This window comes from Artemia franciscana, chromosome 19, assembly GCF_032884065.1.
Source record: "Artemia franciscana chromosome 19, ASM3288406v1, whole genome shotgun sequence".
In the NCBI taxonomy this organism is placed as follows: domain Eukaryota; kingdom Metazoa; phylum Arthropoda; class Branchiopoda; order Anostraca; family Artemiidae; genus Artemia; species Artemia franciscana.
The window spans coordinates 9,903,161-9,923,474 of NC_088881.1; the positions used below are offsets into that span (position 1 = coordinate 9,903,161).

At 34.2% G+C, this 20,314-nt stretch overlaps 1 protein-coding gene across 2 annotated transcripts in view; it reads right to left on the reverse strand.

Annotated features, from left to right (window-relative positions):
• The window catches only part of LOC136039273 (diuretic hormone receptor-like), a 214,200-nt gene that overhangs the window by 84,026 nt on the left and 109,860 nt on the right, over positions 1 to 20,314 (reverse strand). For both annotated transcript variants that reach the window (XM_065722850.1, XM_065722851.1), the window contains 3 exons: positions 17,373 to 17,463; positions 7,472 to 7,552; positions 321 to 391 (listed from right to left, as the gene is read on the reverse strand). In XM_065722850.1, coding sequence (XP_065578922.1) covers positions 321 to 391; positions 7,472 to 7,552; positions 17,373 to 17,463 — 243 coding nt within the window. The remainder of the gene's footprint in view (positions 1 to 320; positions 392 to 7,471; positions 7,553 to 17,372; positions 17,464 to 20,314) is intronic.

Below are 20,314 nucleotides of genomic sequence, written 5' to 3' on the forward strand. Positions count from 1 at the left end.
GAATTATAAAATCTGTACCTACAGAATGTGTATAGAATTTGTTAGGTAGCTTTGTAAAATGCTCAAAAAGATCTATTTTATGGGGGTTATCTATTGAGGGATTTTTTGCTGCATGGTAAGGGCATAAAGAAGTTAATAAGATTTTATTGAGTGGATAGGGGCTGGAATTTTTAAAAGCATAAGTTATAAAGGACAAAGACAGACGAATTGTATGTTATTAAAGAAACGTAAGAATTAACATTTGAGAGGGCACATAGCCAAGTCTTTGTGTGTCTGCAATAATAGCATTGACTTGTAAGCAGAAAAGAAAACTATCCTACCTCATCAATATCAACCTCCTGATTCTGGACCTTGGCAATCGACCAGACAACAACAATCAATAGGGGAAAACCTAGAAGAGAATTGGCAATAAGCCTGTGCAGTTTCAAAAAGGTAAATCAAAATTTAAAAAGTTTTATCATCAAAAGTAGTAAAAGTTTATACCATGTCCAGTCCCCTGTACCACCCATCCACTCAAGGCATCCTGTCTACTCCGTACCAGAAGCGGTTCTATGTGTAAATTTTACACAAGATCATAATAATCCAACTTCTTCGGTATAGAGAGACGGGCAATCAAACAGTTCGTGGTAACGAACTGTAGTAAGGAGCGACCCGGCTCAATAGTAAATGAAACTCTAAAAACGTAAAAGTAAGTTATTTACTGTTTTATAAAGTAGCATTAATAGAAAGAGTCAAACCTTAGCGTAAAGAGCGAGGCGTTGAGGAGAGAACAGCCCCTTTCATACCCGGAGTAACTTCTGTTCGTTTTAAGTTTTAATGTTGCTCCTTACTTTCAGTTAAAAAAAGACTTTTTTTTCATTTCAAACCTTAAATATAAAAAACTGAAACTATTGAACCTCTTTTTCAGAGGAATATTGTTTAGAATACTTAACCATTTCGTTGTTGAGTAATAGCTTCCATATTCTGCTTGAAGGGGGGAGTGGGTATAGTGGCAGAAATAGGAGATCATCCCTTATGTGTTGGAATGATATGCCAATAAATGGAAACAAGAACATAGAAATAAGCCTCTTTTTTGAAATTAGGGCCGGCTTGGTTTCAAAGTTTGGGGAGAGCTACTTTCCTATCCTTAAGTTGTCATAAAATATGCGTTATCTCCTTGCAATTTAGCATGAAAACAAGATTTTTCTAAATTGAAAGTTTTTTTTTATAAATTCAAGTGAAAACTTCTTTCGTATTAATCTCAAGGGTTGAATATTTATAATTATAGTACATACTAAATCTTAGCATTTAATATTAAATTTTAATAGTATTAAATATCAAGGAAGGGTACAAAAAAAGTCCAAGAGTGGAAAAATGCTTTAAAGATGCATTCTTTTTTCTGCTTGTTACAGGGATATTAAATCTTTTGTATTTTCTATCCTTCAAGGAAGAAAGGGGTAAATAAACCGAACTGGGTCGTATCCAATATTTTGTTTCGGAGGGAGGGGGGCTTGAAATTTTTCAAAGACATTAAAAAATTGTTTATATTCATTTTTTTACGTTTTCATGAGTTGAAAAAACATCTCAGAAGGAGGGGGTGTCAAGCCGCCTAACCCCCCCCCTAAATGTGGCTTTGAAATTTCAAGTACTCATTTTATGTAAATTATGAGACTGGGTTAAAGATTTTGATTTTCGACATTTTGGCACACAATAAAACTCGGTATGCAACAGTAAGACCAATTAGTTGTAAAAAAATATTATATATATATTTAACTACGTAAAGTTTGCGAATATACAACATTATTGGCTGTCCCATTGTCTGTGCATATAAATAGATTGTCAGGTTTAACGACTCTTGAACATGCAACATATAATTGTCCATAGGAAAAACAATCTGTGTTCAGATCTATACCTCATTATCCTAATGATTGCCCTTGAGCTTTGTTGATGGTGATTGCTAATTGAACATGCCCTGTGTCCCCGTCGTCATTTATATACCCCCCTGTGCCCCCCGGCGTCCCCGTTGTTATTGTTTCCCTTTGTCCCGGTCGTCTTTTGTGTCCCGGTGTCCCAGTCTGTAATTTCTCTTTGAGTGTCGCGGTCGTCATTTATATTCCCTGTGTCCCGGTGTCCCGGTCGTCATTTTTGTCCCGGTCCTCATTTGTGTTCCGGTGTCCCGGTCTGTAATTTCTCTTTGAGTGTCCTGGTCGTCATTTATATTCCCTGTGTCCCGGTCGCATTTGTGTCCCGGTGCTTTGTTGATGGTGATTGCTAATCGAACATTCCTTGTGTCCCGGTCGCTTTCTCTTTGAGTGTCCCAGTCGTCATTTATATTCCCTATGTCCCGGTGTCCCGGTCGTCATTTGTGTCCCGATGTCCCGGTCTGTAATTTCGTCAGTCGACAAACATGACGTCAGTCGACACACAAACATGACGTCACTCGACAGACACATAGACAACTTATTTTTATAGATATAGATTGAGACTGAACAGACGTAGATATAATTCATAAGAAAGTTTATTTTTATTTGAAACTCTCTTGATTTTTGAATACTGTCTTTTGTATTTATTTCTCTCGCCTATAATAGCTTATTTAATCTTGAAACTTTTTTTCTTTTTCTAGAATACATCACTGTTCCTTTTTTCCCCAAACGCTTTTTCTATGGTTTTCTTCGGAACTCCAGGAGGGCTACGACCCCCAAGTACTCTCCCTCTAATTAGCACTCCCAGATAAGATTTCAGTTTGGAAAAAATACCCTATTCTTGTTGGTAATTGCTTTTACAAAGTTTTTGCTTAAATTATAACTGCTTACATAATTTTAGTGTGAAAAAGAATGAGAACAGTTTAGTTTTTGAGGCTATCTTTCTATGGCTAATGAAGAGGAAAATTATTGCCAATCCATTGTTAATCTGATACCAGTTTTGTAATGGCAAGATGTCACCTGGAATAACTTGGTACAAGTCTGGGAGTAATTGAGGGGAGGGGCAATTTAGGTTTATAATGAAACACTAAAAATTACATTGTTTATTTTCTAAGGGAGGGGGAGGGGCATTTTTCAATGTAAACACCCCAAAAAATTATTTTGGGAGGAGGGGGCAAATAATTTTTCCCAAGCTATTTAATTTTTTTATTGGAAATTACGGGAGGGTTACGACCAAAAAGTATTCTCCGTCTATTCAACACCCCTGGAAAAATTGCTTTTACAAAGTTTTTGCTTATATTACAACTGCTTATACATTTTTTAGTCTGTAGAGTAGCAAAAACATTTTTTTTTTAAGGTTCTTTTTCTATGGCTAACAACGGGTAAAATCACTGCCGACCACCATGAATTTTGAACTTGTCGCCAGCCTGGTAATGAACACGTTATCACTTGGAATAGATTGGGACAAACCTGGGAGTAATTGGGAAGAAATCTGCCGTTTTGTTGCTTTTATATTGAAAATGCTAAAAAAATATTGTTTCCAATATAAAGGGAGGGGGGCATTTTTCAATAAAATACTAAAATATTTTAAAATCTGGAAGGAGAGAGGCAAATAATTTTTCATATTTTCTATATTTTTCTTGGAAGCTGCGGGAGGGCTACGACCGACATGTGTTCTGCCTTTGTTTAGTACTCCTAGAAAAGGTTGTATTTAGAAAAATTATTATCCTTGTGAGGAATTGCTTTAAAAGAGTTAATGTTTATATTATTACTGCTTAAAAATTTTCTAGTTTGTAAAATAATGAGAACATGCTTGTTTTTTAAGGCTCTCTTTCTATGAATAGCGACGAGGAAAATTTGTCTCGATAGTCATCCATTTTGAATTTGACAGTAGCCCAGTAATAGCGAGTTACCACCTGGAACAACTTGAGATAAATATGGGAGTAATTCGGGGGCAATATAGTGTTTGGTTGCTTTTTTCTGGAAATGAAAATCCTAAAAAATGTATTGTTTCACATACAGAAAAAAATATGAATACATATAGGGGACGTTTTTCAATGAAAATACAAAAATATATCTTAGGGAGGGGGGTAGGTAAATAATTTTCCCAAAGGATTTTTCCATGTTTTCTTGGGAGCCACGCAAGAGCTACAACCATCAAGTGGCTCCCTCTATTTTAGACTCCTGGGAAATAATTTATTTAAGAAAAATTATCATATTCTAGTGGAGAATCACTTTTACAAAGTCATAGCATATATTATTATTACTGACACATTTTCTACCGTGAATTATAACAAGAAAGTTTTTGTTGTTGAAGCGTCTCTTTCTTTGACTAATGATGAGAAAAATTATTGCCAATCAGCATCCATTTTGTATCTATTGTGAATAATGACGAGGACATTCTTTGTGTTTAAGCACATCTTTCTTTGGCTAATGACGAGAAAAATTACTGCCGATCAGCATCCATTTTGTATTCACTCTGAATAATGACAAAAACGTTCTTGTTGTTTAAGTATTTTTTTTCAGCTAATGACGTGAAAAATTACTGCCGATCAGTATCGATTTTGTATCCACTGTGAATACCTATGAGAACGTTCCTGTTGTTAAAGCATCTCTTTATTTGGCTAATGACAAGAAAAATTACTCCCAGTCGGCATCCATTTTGTATCTACTGTGAATAACGACGAGAACATTCTTATTGTTTAAGTATATCTTTCTTAGGATAATAACGAGAAAAATTAAATGCCGATCAGCATCCATTTTGTATTCACTCTGAATAATGATGAGAACGTTCTTGTTGTTCAAGCATCTCTTTCTTTGGCTAATGACGAGAAAAATTACTGCCGATCAGCATACATTTTGTTTTCACTCTGAATAATAAAGAGAACGTTCTTGTTCTTTAAGTTTTTTTTTTCGGCTTATGACAAGAAAAATCACTGCCGATGGGCATCGATTCTGTATCCACTGTGAATACTGACGGGAACGTTCTTGTTGTTTAAGCATCTCTTTATACGGCAAATGACAATTAGCCAATTACTGCCAATCAGCATTCATTTTGTATCTACTGTGAATAATGACGAGAACATTCTTATTGTTTAAGTATATCTTTCTTTGGATAATGACGAGAAAAATTAAATGCCGATCAGTATCCATTTTGTATTCACTCTGAATAATGGTGAGAAAGTTCTTGTGGCTTAAGCATCTCTTTCTTTAGCTATTGACGAGAAAAATTCCGATTGGCAGCCATTTTGTATCAACTCTGAATAATGACAAGAACGTTCTTATTGTTTAAGCATTTCTTTCTTTGGCTCATGACGATAAAAATTACTGCCGGTCGGTATCCAATTTTTATTCGCTGTGAATAATGATGAAAATGTTCTTGTTGTTTAAGCATCTATGTCTTTGGGTAATGACGAGAAAAATTACTGCCGATCGTCATTCATTTTGTATCCACTATGAATAATGATGAGAACGTTTTTGTTGTTTAAGCATCTTTTTCTTTGGCTAATAATGAGAACAATTGCTGCCAATTGGCATCCATTTTGTAACCACTCTGAATAATGACGAGAACGTTCTTGTTGTTTAAGCATCTCTTTCTTTGGCTAATAACGAGAAAATTACTGCCGATCTGCATCCGTTTTGTATCCACTCTGATTAATGACGAGAACGTTCTTATTGTTTAAGTATCTTTTTCTTTGACTAATGACGAAAAAAATTACTGCCCATCACCAACTATTTTCTATTCAACATCAGGCTGGTATGGTAAGTTGGTAAAAAAAAAAAGAATTGAAATAGAGCTGATGACTACAATAATGAAACAGCGATATAACTGTGACGGAAGCATCTTAGAGAGGAAGAAAAGAGAGTAAAAGAAAGAAAGAGGTGCAATAGAGGTAAACAGCGAGAGCAGGAGAGAGAAAGAGAGAGTTTTGAAGCTTCATTAGCTTTGGAAGCAACAAAGAAAAGACCATGAGAACTAAAACCAACAAGGTACATTTTTAATCAATGAAGCAAAATGGAAAGAGGCGAAGAAGATTTTAATTTAAATAAAATATTGACCTGCCGAAACTAGATTATAAAAGATTGTGGTAAACAATCGATATAGATAAAAGTAAAATCAAGGAACCCAAAAGACTAAGAAAAGCAAAACAAAAAACCGCAAAGAAGCCCATTTCCAAACATAAGCAAGAAGGTGAAAAAATTCAATAAATGCTCAAAAGGGCCATCAACGTTACCCTTGGCCTTTTATTGCGCCCTTGCTTTAATTCAAATGATCTACTTTTGTTCTCATTGACTCTGATTAGCTATTTAGGAGAAAATACTACATAAATGCTCTGTCTCCATGTGGAGAAAATACCCAAGTAGCTTTCTTCCCCAAAATGAAGTCCTGCATTGTCGTAAGGGAATTGAAAGTTTTTCGCCTAAATTATGGCCAGACACTCTTACCCGAAGAAGTATAAATTTAAAGCACATAGAACCAGAGAGTTTATTTGTGAAAAATCTTGTGATTCAAAATTTTTAATTCTTTATCCTGGTTTAAATTCGCCCACAAGAAGTTTTAGATCGAAACATGTCAAAGATATTGGCTATTATTTTTGATATACCCCTTGACTTACAAAATACATCAAAAAATATAAATTAAATTTGAGGAGACTTTTTACCAAACAAGTACACAAAAGCAACCTCTCGTTTGGTTTTTGTATAATTTTTCAAATGCAACATCAAATGCATTTTCAGTGGATGAAGTAAACTAGCTAACTATTGTTAAGCACAATTTTGACTAACAAATGTTAGTCACAACTTCAAATGTATTTTCAGTGGATGAAGTAAAATAGCTGACTATTGTTAGTCACGCAATCGCTCACGGAAAAATCAAATTGACAAGAATCAGATAAATTCTTTGGTTTTTAGAAAGAAGAAAAACCGAAATATTAAAAAAATGACAAGAAGAAAAAACTAACTTATAAATCGATGGTATTTATGGTAGTTTTTTTTTAAGAAGAAAAACAGACTTGGCCTTTCATTTTGGGCAAGAAGAAAACAAGTTATTAAAAAAGAAAAAAAAATAAATAAAAAATAAAACAGATATCATTTATAGCAGCATCTAGTCAATATTTCCAGCATTTGATATCTTTCAGCATGTGACGTCATTGGCTTTTTGCCAATGACGTCGATTACTATACTAGTATATCATATAAGCATTTCTTATGACATCTTATAAGCATTTTCTTATATGATGTAATGCATAGCATAAATAAGGTTGTTGAGTTTCCGACGCATCATTTATTTTTATAACATAATGTCTATTGGAAGGCCTAAAAAATAAGAATAAAACAGACTTAGCCTTTAATTTTGGGCGAGAAGAAAACAAACTATCAAAAAAGACAAAAAAAAATATATATTAAAACAGGTAGCAATTATCGTCTGACTTCCAGCATTTGATACCCAAGCTGATTCCTGAAAGTTTCATTCAAATGGCTCTATTATATTCTTTAAAATAAACAAGAGAATATGCTGGGAAAGCCACTGTTTACCCTAAGTGTAGCAAGGGGGAAAACAGTAGTACCTACCCCATCCAATGACGCTGTAAGTAAATAGACGAAGCTTGTCAGCTGAAAATGTTTCTACGACAAGCATGTATAGGTAAAGACCTGGAAAAAGAAATTCAATAACTAATTATTATATTCAATATTAAAAGTATAAATAAATAATTTAATTAAGCACTAATTATGTCATGGCAAAAAACCAAAACCCGACCCTTTTAAATAATAACTATTTGAGATTTTTTTCTTGAAGAAGAAGGGGCGTTAGTTGGAACTATAGGAAATTCCTGCAGGGGAGATTAGGGCTGCAGAAAAAGGGCAACCCTCAACAGATTTCATTTATTCATTCCCTTTTTACATGTACTTTGAAAACCAAATCCAAGAAAGAAAACCAACTTCAAGAAAGAAAACCAACTTCAAGAAAGAAATAATAATAAAAAAAGCTGAAAGCAAAGTAACATTAGGAATTGGAGGAGGAGGTTGAAAAATTTAGGGCCGCTTAGAAGAAGTATGATAGCTTTGAAAGCAATAATGGTGCATACCTGTGATCAAGAATAGCAGTTATCAAATCTGTAGCTTGTGTGTTTTTTATTTTTCATCTTAAAATACATAGAAGTCTTGCAAAAGGACAAGCAAGCTTAGAGACGTAGTCTAGTGATTGTTGTAACTTTAGTGTTAAAGGTGGAGTTTCTTGAAGCATGTTCGAAACAAATGTTTATTGTATCCTATCCTTTTCCATAAATTAAAAAAAACAAGTTTTTTCTAACTGAAAGTAAGGAGAAATATTAAAACTTAAAACGGACAGAAATTACCCCGTATATGAAAGGGGCTGTTCCCTCTTCAACGCCCTGCTCTTTACGCTTAAGTTTTTACTGTTTTAAAAGTTAGAGTTGAGAGAAAGAGTCAAACTTTAGCGCAAAGAGCAGGACGTTGAAGAGGGAACATCCCCTTTTTATGCCGTAGCAAAAAACATGTTTTTTGCCGTAGCAAAAAACAGCAAATTTGCAGTCTCCGGTATTTGTCGTCATTACTTTTAGGATTCGAGTTGGCAAGAGAGGATAGCCCGCAAATTTGGCTAGGAATAAATCACCGATTTTAATATTCGCAGGATTCATGCCTAGTAAATGAAATATTATAAAGTGAAAGAAACTTATCTTTCTGTGACGGCCGAGCCTCATTAATGTATCCAAGTGAACAATCAGTCCAAACTGTACGAGGTCAGCCCAATTGCTAATCCTTCTCTACACTACAAAGTGTAATTAACGCACAGGCAAATAATATACAATTATCTCTACACACCACACTTGGCTATCGTATCTAATTTTCTCAATTCAAAACACTAAAAATCTGATTCTGTAATAAATTCAATTATCAGATTGCACAATTTCTGTAGTCACTGAATTAATTCATAGCTAAGGAATCAGGTTCAAACAATTCAAAAGTTCAAACAGTTGTAATCCCTTTGAGAGCTAGTTCAATACTGCAGCATATCAGTATACTGCAGGCATCTTCTTTGAATTAAATTTATTTTTTTCGGTAATCTCGGTTAATACGATTTTTTCTGATATTAAGATAAATAGAAACATTCAAATCGAAATAAAGATTTTTAATTTTATGGATGGCTTAAGAATATTAAGTGGAAACTTTCAGGGCATGATGAGGGGGATGTACAACTGATGAAAAGGCAATACGCGCATACTTCCTTATATGAAATTACTCCATATATGAAAGGGACTTTCAAAACAGTAAAAACCTTTAGCGTAAAAAGCGGGTTGTTGAAGAGGAAAAGTCCCTTTCATATACGAGTAATTTCATATAAGGAAGTATGCGCGTATTGCCTTTTCGTCAGTTGTACATCCCCCTGAAAGTTTCCACTTATTATTCTCAAGCCATTCACAAAATTAAAAATCTTTATTTCGATTTGAATGTTTCTATTTCTTATAATATTAGGAAAAACTTTATAACCGAGATTGCCGAAAAAATGAATTTAATTCAAAGATGATGCCTGCAGTATACTGATATGCTGCAAATTAGGTCTCAAAGGGATTACACCTGTTTGAAATTTTGAATTGTTTGAACTTGATTCCTTGCCCATGAATTAATTCAGTGAATACAGCAATTGTGCAATATGATACTTGGATTTATCACACAATCAGATTTTTGGCGTTTTGAATTCAGAAAATTAGACACGATAGCCAAGTGTGGTGTGTAGAGAAAATTGGATATACTTTGCCTGCTCGTTAATTACACTTTTTAGTCTAGAGAAAGATTAGCAGTTGGGCCGACCTCGCACAGTTTGGACTGATTGTTTACTTGGACACATTAGTGAAGCTCGGCCCTCACGGAAAGATAAGTTTCTTTCACTTTATAATCTTTCCTTTACTAGGCATGAATCCTCCGAATATAAGAATCGGTGATTTATTCCCGAATTTGCGGGCTATCCATCGAATTTGCCAAATTTGCCAAATTTGCGGGCTATCCACTCTGGCCAATCTGAATTCTAGAGGTAATGACGACGAATACCGGAGACTGCAAATTTTCTGTTTGTTGCTACAGCAAAAACACGTTTTCTGCTACGGCAAAAAAGGGGCTGTTCCCTCTTCAACGCCCTGCTCTTTGCGCTAAAGGTTGACTCCTTCTCTCAACTCTACTTTTTAAAACCGTAAAAACCTTAGCGTAAAGAGCAGGGTGTTGAAGAAGGAACAGCCCCTTTCATATACGGGTTATTTTCTGTTCGTGTTAAATGTTGCTCCTTACTTTCAGTTAAAAAAACTTGTTTTTTTATTTAATTTCTGAACGTTTTTTAGATAATCCATGTTTTGATTTCGGCTCTCCTCAGATGAATAATTAAAGAAAAATTTGCATATTTATTAATTTGGCTAGATGGCTTTCTCATAGTTTTGATCGAATGATTTTGATAAAAAAGGAGGAGGAGGAGGCCCAGTCACCCTCCAATTTTTACGGTACTTAAAAAGGCAACTAGAACTTTTCGTTTTTTACGAACATTATCATTAATAAAAGATATATGTAACGAATTAGCTTACGTAACAAACTTCAATACCTCGGCTTCACCCACTCGTGAATACCTCGCTCTTTATACTAAAGCTTAAATTTTGCCCCCTGAATCACAAAGGCCGTAGTTTAAATAGTTGAAATTATTAAAAATGCTTTAGCGTAAAGACTGAGGTATTAGGAAGAGGTGAACCCCTTATATGCGTAAGATTTTCTGTTCGATTTTAATTTTTAATGCTACTCCTTACTTTCAGTTGAAAAAAATTTTGCATATTTATTTTTCACTGTTTTTTTTTAAATAATGCTAGAAAATTCTGCGCCCCCTTTATGGAAATCTTCTTCTCCCATGACAGATTCCTCCATGGAAAGAATCCCCCACATAACCCCATTTTCACAGCCCCCCTCCCAACCAAAAATTCCCCTGAAAACGTTTGTACACTCCTCAAATACCATTACTATATGCAAACACTGGTCAAAATTTTGTAAGTTGCCTCCCCTCCCACGGGGACTGTGGGGGAGTAAGGTGTCCCCAAAGACATAGTTGTTAGCTTTTTCAAATGTGCTGAATAAAATGGATATCTCAGAATTTAGGTCCGACGACTTCGGAAAAAAAATGAGCGTGGGAGGGGAACTAGGTACCCTCCATTTTTAGGTCACTTAAAAAGGACACTAGAACTTCTCATTTCCGTTCTAATTAGCCCTCTTGCAAAATTCTAGGACCACTGGGTCGATACGATCACCTCTAAGAAAAATCCAAAAAAACAACAAATAAACACGTATCCGTGATTTGTCTTCTGGCAAAAAATACAAAATTTCACATTTTTGTAGATAGGAGCTTGGAACATGTACAATAGGGTTCTCTGATACGCTGAATCTGATGGTAAGATTTTCGTAAGGGTTATATGACTTTTAGGGGGTGTCTCCCCCTATTTTCTAAAATAGGACAAATTTTTCCAGGCTCGTAACTAAACTTGATGAAACTTATATATTTGAAATCAGCATTAAAATACGATTCTTTTGGTGTAACTATCGGTATCAAAATTCCATATTTTAGAGTTTTGATTACTATTGAGCCGGGTCGCTCCTTACTACAGTTCGTTACCATAAACTGTTTGATAACTACAAGCAACAGTAATTTTTGTAATTTTATACATTGTAGCAGAAAACGAAGATGAACTAGATATATATTTTCCTCCAGGAGAGTAGGAAATGAAGATCCCGAATATAGTAAATTGTTATTTATGTTACGTAGTAAAACTGCTTTGAAGCTTAAAACGAGCATGATTAACCGTGAAAGTGTCGGTTCAACATCCATTATAATTTGGACCGATACTGAGTTTATTTCAATTAAATAAAAAAAGACAAGTTTTTATAAATGAAAGTAAGGAGCGACATTAAAACTTAAAACGAACAGAAATTACCCCGTATATGAAAGGGGCTTTTCCTTCTCAACGCCCCGCTCTTTACGCTAAAGTTTGACTCTTTCTCTTAACTCTACATTTTAAAACAGTAAAAAACTTTAGCGTAAAGATCGGGGCGTTGAGAAAGAAAAGCCCCTTTTATATACGGAGTAATTTCTGTTCGTTTTAAATTTTTATGTCGCTCCGTACTTTCATTTAAAAAAAATAGTTTTTTTTATTTCATTTCTGAACGTTTTTGAATCAATGCATGCTTTGATTTTGGCTCTCCGCAGAGGAATAATTGAAACGAAATTTGTATATTTATTTTTTTTGGCTAAATAGTTTTCTCATAATTTTGATCGAATGATTTTGAGGGGAAAAAAGCGGGAGAGGATGCTTAGTTGCCCTCCGATTTTCCGTTAATTAAAAAGGCAACTAGAACTTTTAATTTGTTACGAATCTTTTTATGAGTAAAAGATATATGTAACTTATAAAATAGCTTACGTAAAGAACTTTTTAATAGTCATGTTTTTAATACATATATGAGGGGGTTCATCCCCTCTTCAGTACCTCGCTCTTTACACTAAAGCTTAAATTTTTTCCCAATTCATTAAGAATGACCCCTGAAAAACAAAAGCCGCAGAATAAATAGTTGAAATTACTAAAAATACTTTAGCGTAAAGAGTGAGGTATTAGGAAGAGGTGAACCCCTCACATATATTGCTTACTCATATATACTGCTTACTTCCAGCTGAAAAAAAACTTTTTCATATTTTTTTTTTTAAGTAATGCTAGTAAATCCTGCGCTCCCTTCATGGAAATTTTCTTCCCCCATGACAAAGTCCTCGATGGAAAGTTCCCCCAGCATATCCCCCTCTTCTCAACCCCTACCTCCACGCCTGTACACTTCCCAATAACCATTATTATATGTAAGCACTGGTCAAAGTTTTGAACTTGTAACCCCTTCCACGGGGACTGTGGGGGAGTAAGTCGTCCCCAAAGAAATAGTTATAAGGTTTTTTGACTACGCTGTATAAAATGGCTATCTCAGTATTTTGATTCTTTGTTTTTGGGAAAATAATTAGCGTGGGAGGGGGCTAGGTGCCCTCCAATATTTTTGGTCACTTAAAAAGGGCACTAGAACTTTTCAATTCCGTTAGAATGAGCCTTCTTGCAACATTCTAAGACAACTAGGTCGATGCAATCACCCCTGGAAAAAAAAACAAACAAACAAACAAATAAACACGCATCCGTGATCTGCCTTCTGGCAAAAAATATAAATCCCACATTTTTGTAGATAGGAGCTTGAAACTTCTACAGTGTGGTTCTCTGATACGCTGAATCTGATGGTGTGATTTTTGTTAAGATCCTATAGCTTTTAGAGGGTGCTTCCCCCTATTTTCTAAAATAACGCAAATTTTCTCAGGCTCGTAACTTTTGATAGGTAAGACTAAACTTGATGAAAACTTATATATTTAAAATCAGCATTAAAATGCAATTCTTTTGATGTAGCTATTGGTACCAAAGTTCCATTTTTTAGAGTTTTGGTTACTATTGAGCCGGGTCGCTCCTTACTACAGTTCGTTACCACGAACTGTTTGATATCAGCTTGATTTTTATTTGCTGGGCAATTTTCCATAAGGCTTTTCACTCATTTTTGGTTTAAATTACCTCAGCTAACCTTACTCAGATGATTATTCCGGACTCAGAATAAGCTTCTGGGACATTTTGAATACTATGCATGAGCGTTTTCGAATCACACCATGTTAATTGAGGGATGAATTGTCGTTAGTTTTGTAAAAAAAAGCTAACTTTTGAAATATTTATTTTAAACGGGGAAAATTTACCTTGTAAATTTTAAATAAAATTCATATTTGTAGATTATAATTTATGTTTAAAAAACAGTGAATCAAAATTCCAGCAAACTAACAATTATTCAATCAATAAATAAACAGATTAAATTATTAAATTAAATTAAGTCATTAAACAGTTAAAATTAAATTAGGTCAAATAGATTTAACTAAGGCTTCCCTCACAATCAGGTATTTTGAGCCGGGTTGCTCCTTACAACAGTTCGTTACCACGAACTGTTTGATATTAGATATATAAAAGCAATTGTTAAGGAGGAGGGGGGGCCTTCAAAACTCCGCTTTCTTATTATCTCACGAACTACAACATTTTCCGTATGTTTCAAGATTTTTCTAATATTTGCTTGATTTTTTGTTTCTGAAATACATTCCTTCCTACATGCTTGGATGTATGGTTAGACTTTTAGGAATGATTTTTCTTTTAACAGCTAACCTATTATGACAGATTTGACATTGACGGCGTTGTGTTATGTCAAGTTTGCTATTAGAAAACAATCAAAAAATATACGAGTTTTTACTAGGTCAAGTGAAAAACAAATAATTATACAAGAGTCTCCCTGGAAAGATATGTTGGATTCTAACACACTGAGGTGATGGATCAGCTACAAGCTATAGGTGATAGCTACAAGTCACAGCTACAAAAACTACAGGTGATGATTACAGAAAAAAAAGATGTCGGTGCTGCAAGATAAGCTGCTTTGGTGCAAATTCACGTTCAAGTCGTTTTCAAGGGGGAAAAGTTACGGGCACATATGCAAAAATTTTTTTAAATAGAGGGCTAAAAACAAGCAAAATAGGTTAATTATTTGACTGTCGTCGAATATCTGGCCTGTAACAAGGGCCATTGGTGTGAACCTATAATCTTAGCCTGCGTCAACCCAACTCCGAATAAGTTCCCCTGATATATTCTAATAACTTAAATAGTATGAATATGTGAGAGGAAAGGAGGGCTAAGCCCGGCCCCCTTGCATTTCTTGACTCGAGGGCCAAGTGATAGAGATCAGCACTGACGGTAGAGACTCAGAATTCCAGTGTTGTATTCATTAACTTTCCTTATACAATACTTGGGACAGCACGATAATCTTGCCAAAATGGGTGGTAAAATTGGTAATTGTATTACACTTGAAATATAAAATTGAAAATATGTTTTGTTTCGAAGCGAGTTTCACCTTGTAAAAACAATTGGTAAAATAATAGCTGGAATTAAATGGAAAAGAACATTGTTTATTTCAAATGAATGTAAAGAGCAGCATTAAAACTTAAAATTAGCAGAAATTATTCCGTTGGAATGGCGGGAGATGCTGCCCCATTCTTAACGACTATTCTTTGAGCAAAAATTTTGAAGTGTTATGGCGAAAGTATTTATTACTACAGCAAATGTACTTAATGCGGTCATTGGAAGTATTTATTTACCAATTACTTTTTCAATTCTTTTAAAAGCAGATAGTTTCTATTCGACCTGTTTCATCCTTGTGCTTAAGTGGCCCTTCTTAAGCAGGCATTGGTGACAAAAATTCGCCCTTTAGCGCATATGTTTGACTTCACGGTGATGTTTGCACTCAGACTGTCAAATTTTGTTTTTAAAGTAACGCCCCACCATCTATTTATTTACCTCTTATTAGGTTCGCTGTCTAAAATGTTTGGAACCTTTGATCTAACATATCAGAGCTGTCCAAGAAATAAAGTATTTCAAATATTTTTATGTCAAAGCTCCAACCATCGATAATAAACATTGATTCTTTCAATTTTGAAACATTTCTTTATTGATTGATTATTCAAACCAGCCAATTAGTCATTGATGTGGAACACTTTTAAGGTTTTGTCAGTACTGTCAGTATTGTATCTTGGACCAGGAACGTTCGCAGAATATTTTTATTTTGGAGGGGTCAGTTCTTACACCCTTCTGATGCAGAGATAAATTTCCCACAAGTAGCGCTGGCGTTATGTGAAATGTGACTAATTTCAGTGATAGTTCTTAGTACATTTATGTCAATTCTTTTTGGATCTGGTTAAAAGAAATATTTAGAAAAGCAAAAATAGGGTGAAATGAGTACGTTATTTTACATAGAGGCAGTCTTACACTTGGGGGTTAGTAAGTGAATCTAAAGCATAAGGAATAGGATGACATAGGAGCCATTTCAATGACAAATAAGAGAATCGAAGTTTTAATTAAATAATGGAAATGAAAAACTAATCAACTGAATGATTCTTCGAGCAGATCCCCCTCTCCCAAATTCTACCAAACTTCAACCGATTTGAACTATCTAGGTATAGTACGAATATTATTACAAAAAGCAAAAATCTTATTTTCTTTATCAATGATTTCTTTTTGATTAAGGAAATTATTTTCACTGTATGTCTACCTTTTTTTTTTCAGTGATATCTTTTTGTCCTATTTGCTAATGTAGAGCTTTATTCATTTCCACCTTTGAAAGTTTTAAGACAAGAGAATCTAATATTGAACTTATAGATTTTAGGAAGTAAAAGCACCTTTATTACCAGAGAAAATATTGACATCAGTTAGTGTGGTGAAATAGGAAGCGTAGAACAATTTTCAATTTTGCCATTTACTAGGCTCACATTTTTACTTGATGATAAGGTTTCAAAGACAGTATCTTTGGAAAAAATTTAATTTGAAACATATTATGAAGTGCAATAGACCGTTATTTTTCTTGTTTCTTTACATTAAAAACGAGCATGGATTAATTAAAATAAAATTATCCGCTCTAAGTAAAGAGCAAATTTTACACTTTAAACGAGTAACAGTTTTAAACCTACTTAATAAATTATAATTTTTTCCAAATTATTATGGTGCAACTTCCCCCCTACCCTTCTTTGTCAACGATGCCACTCCTTTGAATAGATTGAAATGGAGGAGGGACCTTTGTAACAGTGTTAACCTCTGGCGGTTGGTGCTGCGGTGAGTAGCAGTAGTAGGCGGAAAATTTACCATATATATGCATGCACGTGCACTGGAGTTGCTTGAAGTGAATTCTTGAGGAGTAAAGCATATTGAGAACTTAGCACAATGATCTATGTTAATTTATTAAACTGGTATTATTATATATTATTACCTGGAAAAGTTTATATTCTGACATCCTCTGGGTTTTGCTGTTTTGACGCTATCATATTATATTATTAAATGTTGTCATATATAAAATAGTCCTGCCCAAAGAGTGAGAATTTTGCCTTAATTTGGCCTAAAGCTAAACTGCTTAGTGATTTAGTTACTAATCACTAAGCAGTTTATAGAACTGCTATAAACTGCTGTACGTATCGAAATACGTAATCGCAATAATGCGTTACGTATCGCAATACGTAACGCATTGCGATACTAAGTTCGCAATGCGAACGTAGTATCTTGAATAGTAGAATACTGTAGAAATTTTGCCTTAATTTGGCCTAAAGCTAAACCACTTAGTGATTTAATTACAGAAAATAATGCATTAAAAAAATAAAGTAATTATGAAAAGAAACAGAGTATTTAAGTACACTCCTATGTCAAGTCCATAATATTAATAAAAAATCGATATTTTCAATTTAAATTTTTTTTTCTACTGATCGGTCATTCAAATCAAGGTTCTAAGCACATTTGTCATTGACCTGGAACACTTTAAAAGTCCAGATGGTAAACTGTGAGGCTCTTACCTTCAACAAACATCCAAAAGAAATTTGTCATGTGGAAATACTGTAGAAATATTTCGGCTACACAGTCGAATGAACTGTGCCCTACTAAAGCCTGGAAAGAGAAAGGTAAAATTAAATAAAAATATATATAATAAATACCTATTAAATTATTTCAGTCTGTTGGTGACAAAATACATATCGAATATTTTCAAATTATTTTAAGCTTCAAGGCACCATTAATAATCACGCTTTCCTGGTTGTGGCTCTTCTTAATCATACTTTCAAAAAGAGGAGGACCATTGAGAGAGCTTTGAAGCCCTCCCTTCCACCGAATACAAAATACTTAAACTGAGAACTAAAATAGTATTTTTTTTTCATTGAAAAAGATTTTATTTTAGTTTTAGGCAAAAAGATCATACGTTCATTGACTTATCCGCCGAGTCAATCTCGGAATTTTTTGTTTGCAGAAAAACATCTTTCAGGATTAAAATTGAGAAAGCCTTTTTCACATGAATTTACTTTTGAGGGCAATAACTGATATCAAAAACCTTTCTTAGAGAATCATGGGTTTAATGACTGACCAGCTAATAATTGATCTCAGGATTCTTTTTTTCTTTTTTTTTTTTTACAGAACCTTCCAAGATTAAAACTGAACTACGAGACTCTGTGTTCTAGTGGAATTTACCCGTGACTGTGAAAAGAATTGAACTCAAAAATATTTTTTTTTAACACATTTGTGCTTCTGATGACTGACCACCTAATATAAAATAGATCTCTGAAATACTTTTTTTTCTTTTTCTTTTTTGTTTTTTGTTAGAAAAACTTCTTTCAAGATTACAACCGATATGGGAGTCCCTTTGATCTTGTAAAATTTGCATTTGTGGATAAAAATAATTCAGCTAAAAAAAAATTTTTGCATGCTTCTGATCGCTAGGCTATTTGGATAATATTGAATTTAGAAAGGGTATGGGCAAGAAAGGTTAAAAAAAATACCTTTCAGGATTACAGACGAATTGGGAACGCTTTTTTCGCATAAATTTAACTTTGAGGATGATAAGTGAACTAAAAAACTTACTTTGGAGAATCATGCGTTTGATGGCTGATTGACTATTAATCGATCCCGCAACTGGACTTTATTTTTTACAGAAAAATCCCACCCAATATTACAGCCCAGCTGGGAAACGCTTCTTTCTTGCAGAAACTTACATTAGAAGGTAAAAATAATTGACCTTCAAAACACTTTTTTTTTGCAAATTCATTATTCTGGTGACCGATCGGACGATGTTGATCTTAGAAGTATATTTTTTTGTTGCAGAAAATCACATTTCAAACTTTTAATCGATCTGGATACAATCCTTTCTTGTTTTAAACTGAAAATTTTCATCGTCATTCCTATTGAAAAATGGTAACTAGAAAAGATTTGACTGGAGATATGATAAGGAAAAGTAATCCCACATATCCTCCTCCCCGAAAGGAAAAAAATCACAAGCTTTGCAGTTAAACTAAAAGTAGCGCTGAGATTCCAGAATTTTTGCTTTTGCAGTTTTAGTTATAAAGAGTACATAGACTCCCGTGTTACTGAAACAATCTTTAATTAAAATAAATTTTTACATATTTAAAAGCAATCTTATTTTAATTCTAATTTGGAAACACTCCGCTTCAATAAGGGACGACAATTTTTTTAAATATAGGAGGGGGGGTTTTTTCACTTTAATTTAATAGAGACAAAAAAAATTCACAATCAATTGAGTTTTGTTGATTCTACGGTCTTCTTTTCAATAAAAATACCAAGAAAGATATTTTTAAAATTAATTAGAAAGCAAAAAGCTAGGAGGGGTCAGATGTACTTCTTCGCCCCCATCCAATCGATGCCCCTGTATCCTTTTTCGAATCAAACAGTTCGTGGTAACGAACTGTAGTAAGGAGCAACCCGGCTCAATAGTAACCGAAACTCTAAAAAAAGAAATTTTGATACCAATAGTTCCATAAGAAAAAATTACATTTTAATGCTGATTTTAAATATATAAGTTTCATCAAGATTAGTCTTACCCATCAAAAGTTACGATCCTGAGAAAATTCGCTTCATTTTAGTAAATAGGGGGAAACCCCCCCTTAAAGTCATAAAATCTTAACGAGAATCATACCATCAGATTCAGAGTATCAGAGAACCTTTTAGTAGAAGTTTCAAGCTCCTATCTATAAAAATGTGGAATTTTCTATTTTTTGCCAGAAGACAAATCACGGATGCGTGTTTATTTGTTTTTTTTTGTTTTTTTTTCCCAGAGGTGATCGTATCGACCCAGTGGTCCTAGGATGTCGCGAGAGGGCTCATTTTAACGGAAAGTAAAAGTTCTAGTGCCCTTTTCAAGTGACCGAAAAACTGGAGGGTATCTAGGCCCCCTCCCACGCTCATTTTTCCCCAAAGTCACCGGATCAAAATTCTGAGATAGCCATTTTATTTCTCATAGTCGAAAAACCTAATAACTATGTCCTTGGGGACGACTTACTCCCCCGTAGTCCCCGTGAGAGGGGCTACACGTTCCAAACTTTGACCTGTGTTTACAGATTATAATGGTTACTGGGAAGTGTACAGATGTTTTCAGGGGAATATTTTTGGTTTGAGAGGGAGAGTTGGGGGGTTACGTGGGAGGATCTTTCCAAGGAGGAACTTCTCAGGGGAAGAGACTTTCAACGAAGGGGGTCTAGGATTTTCTAGCATTATTTAAAAAAAACGATGAAAAAATAAATATGAAAAGTTTTTTTTTTACTGAAAGTGAGGAAGAGCATTAAAACTTAAAACGAACAGAAACTATTACGCATATGAGGGGTTTACCTCTTCCTAATACCTCGCTCTTTACGCTAAAGTATTTTTAGTAATTTCAACTATTTACTCTACGGTTTTTGTGATCCAGGGGTCATTCTTAAGGAATTGGGACAAAATTTAAGCTTTAGTGTAAAGAGTG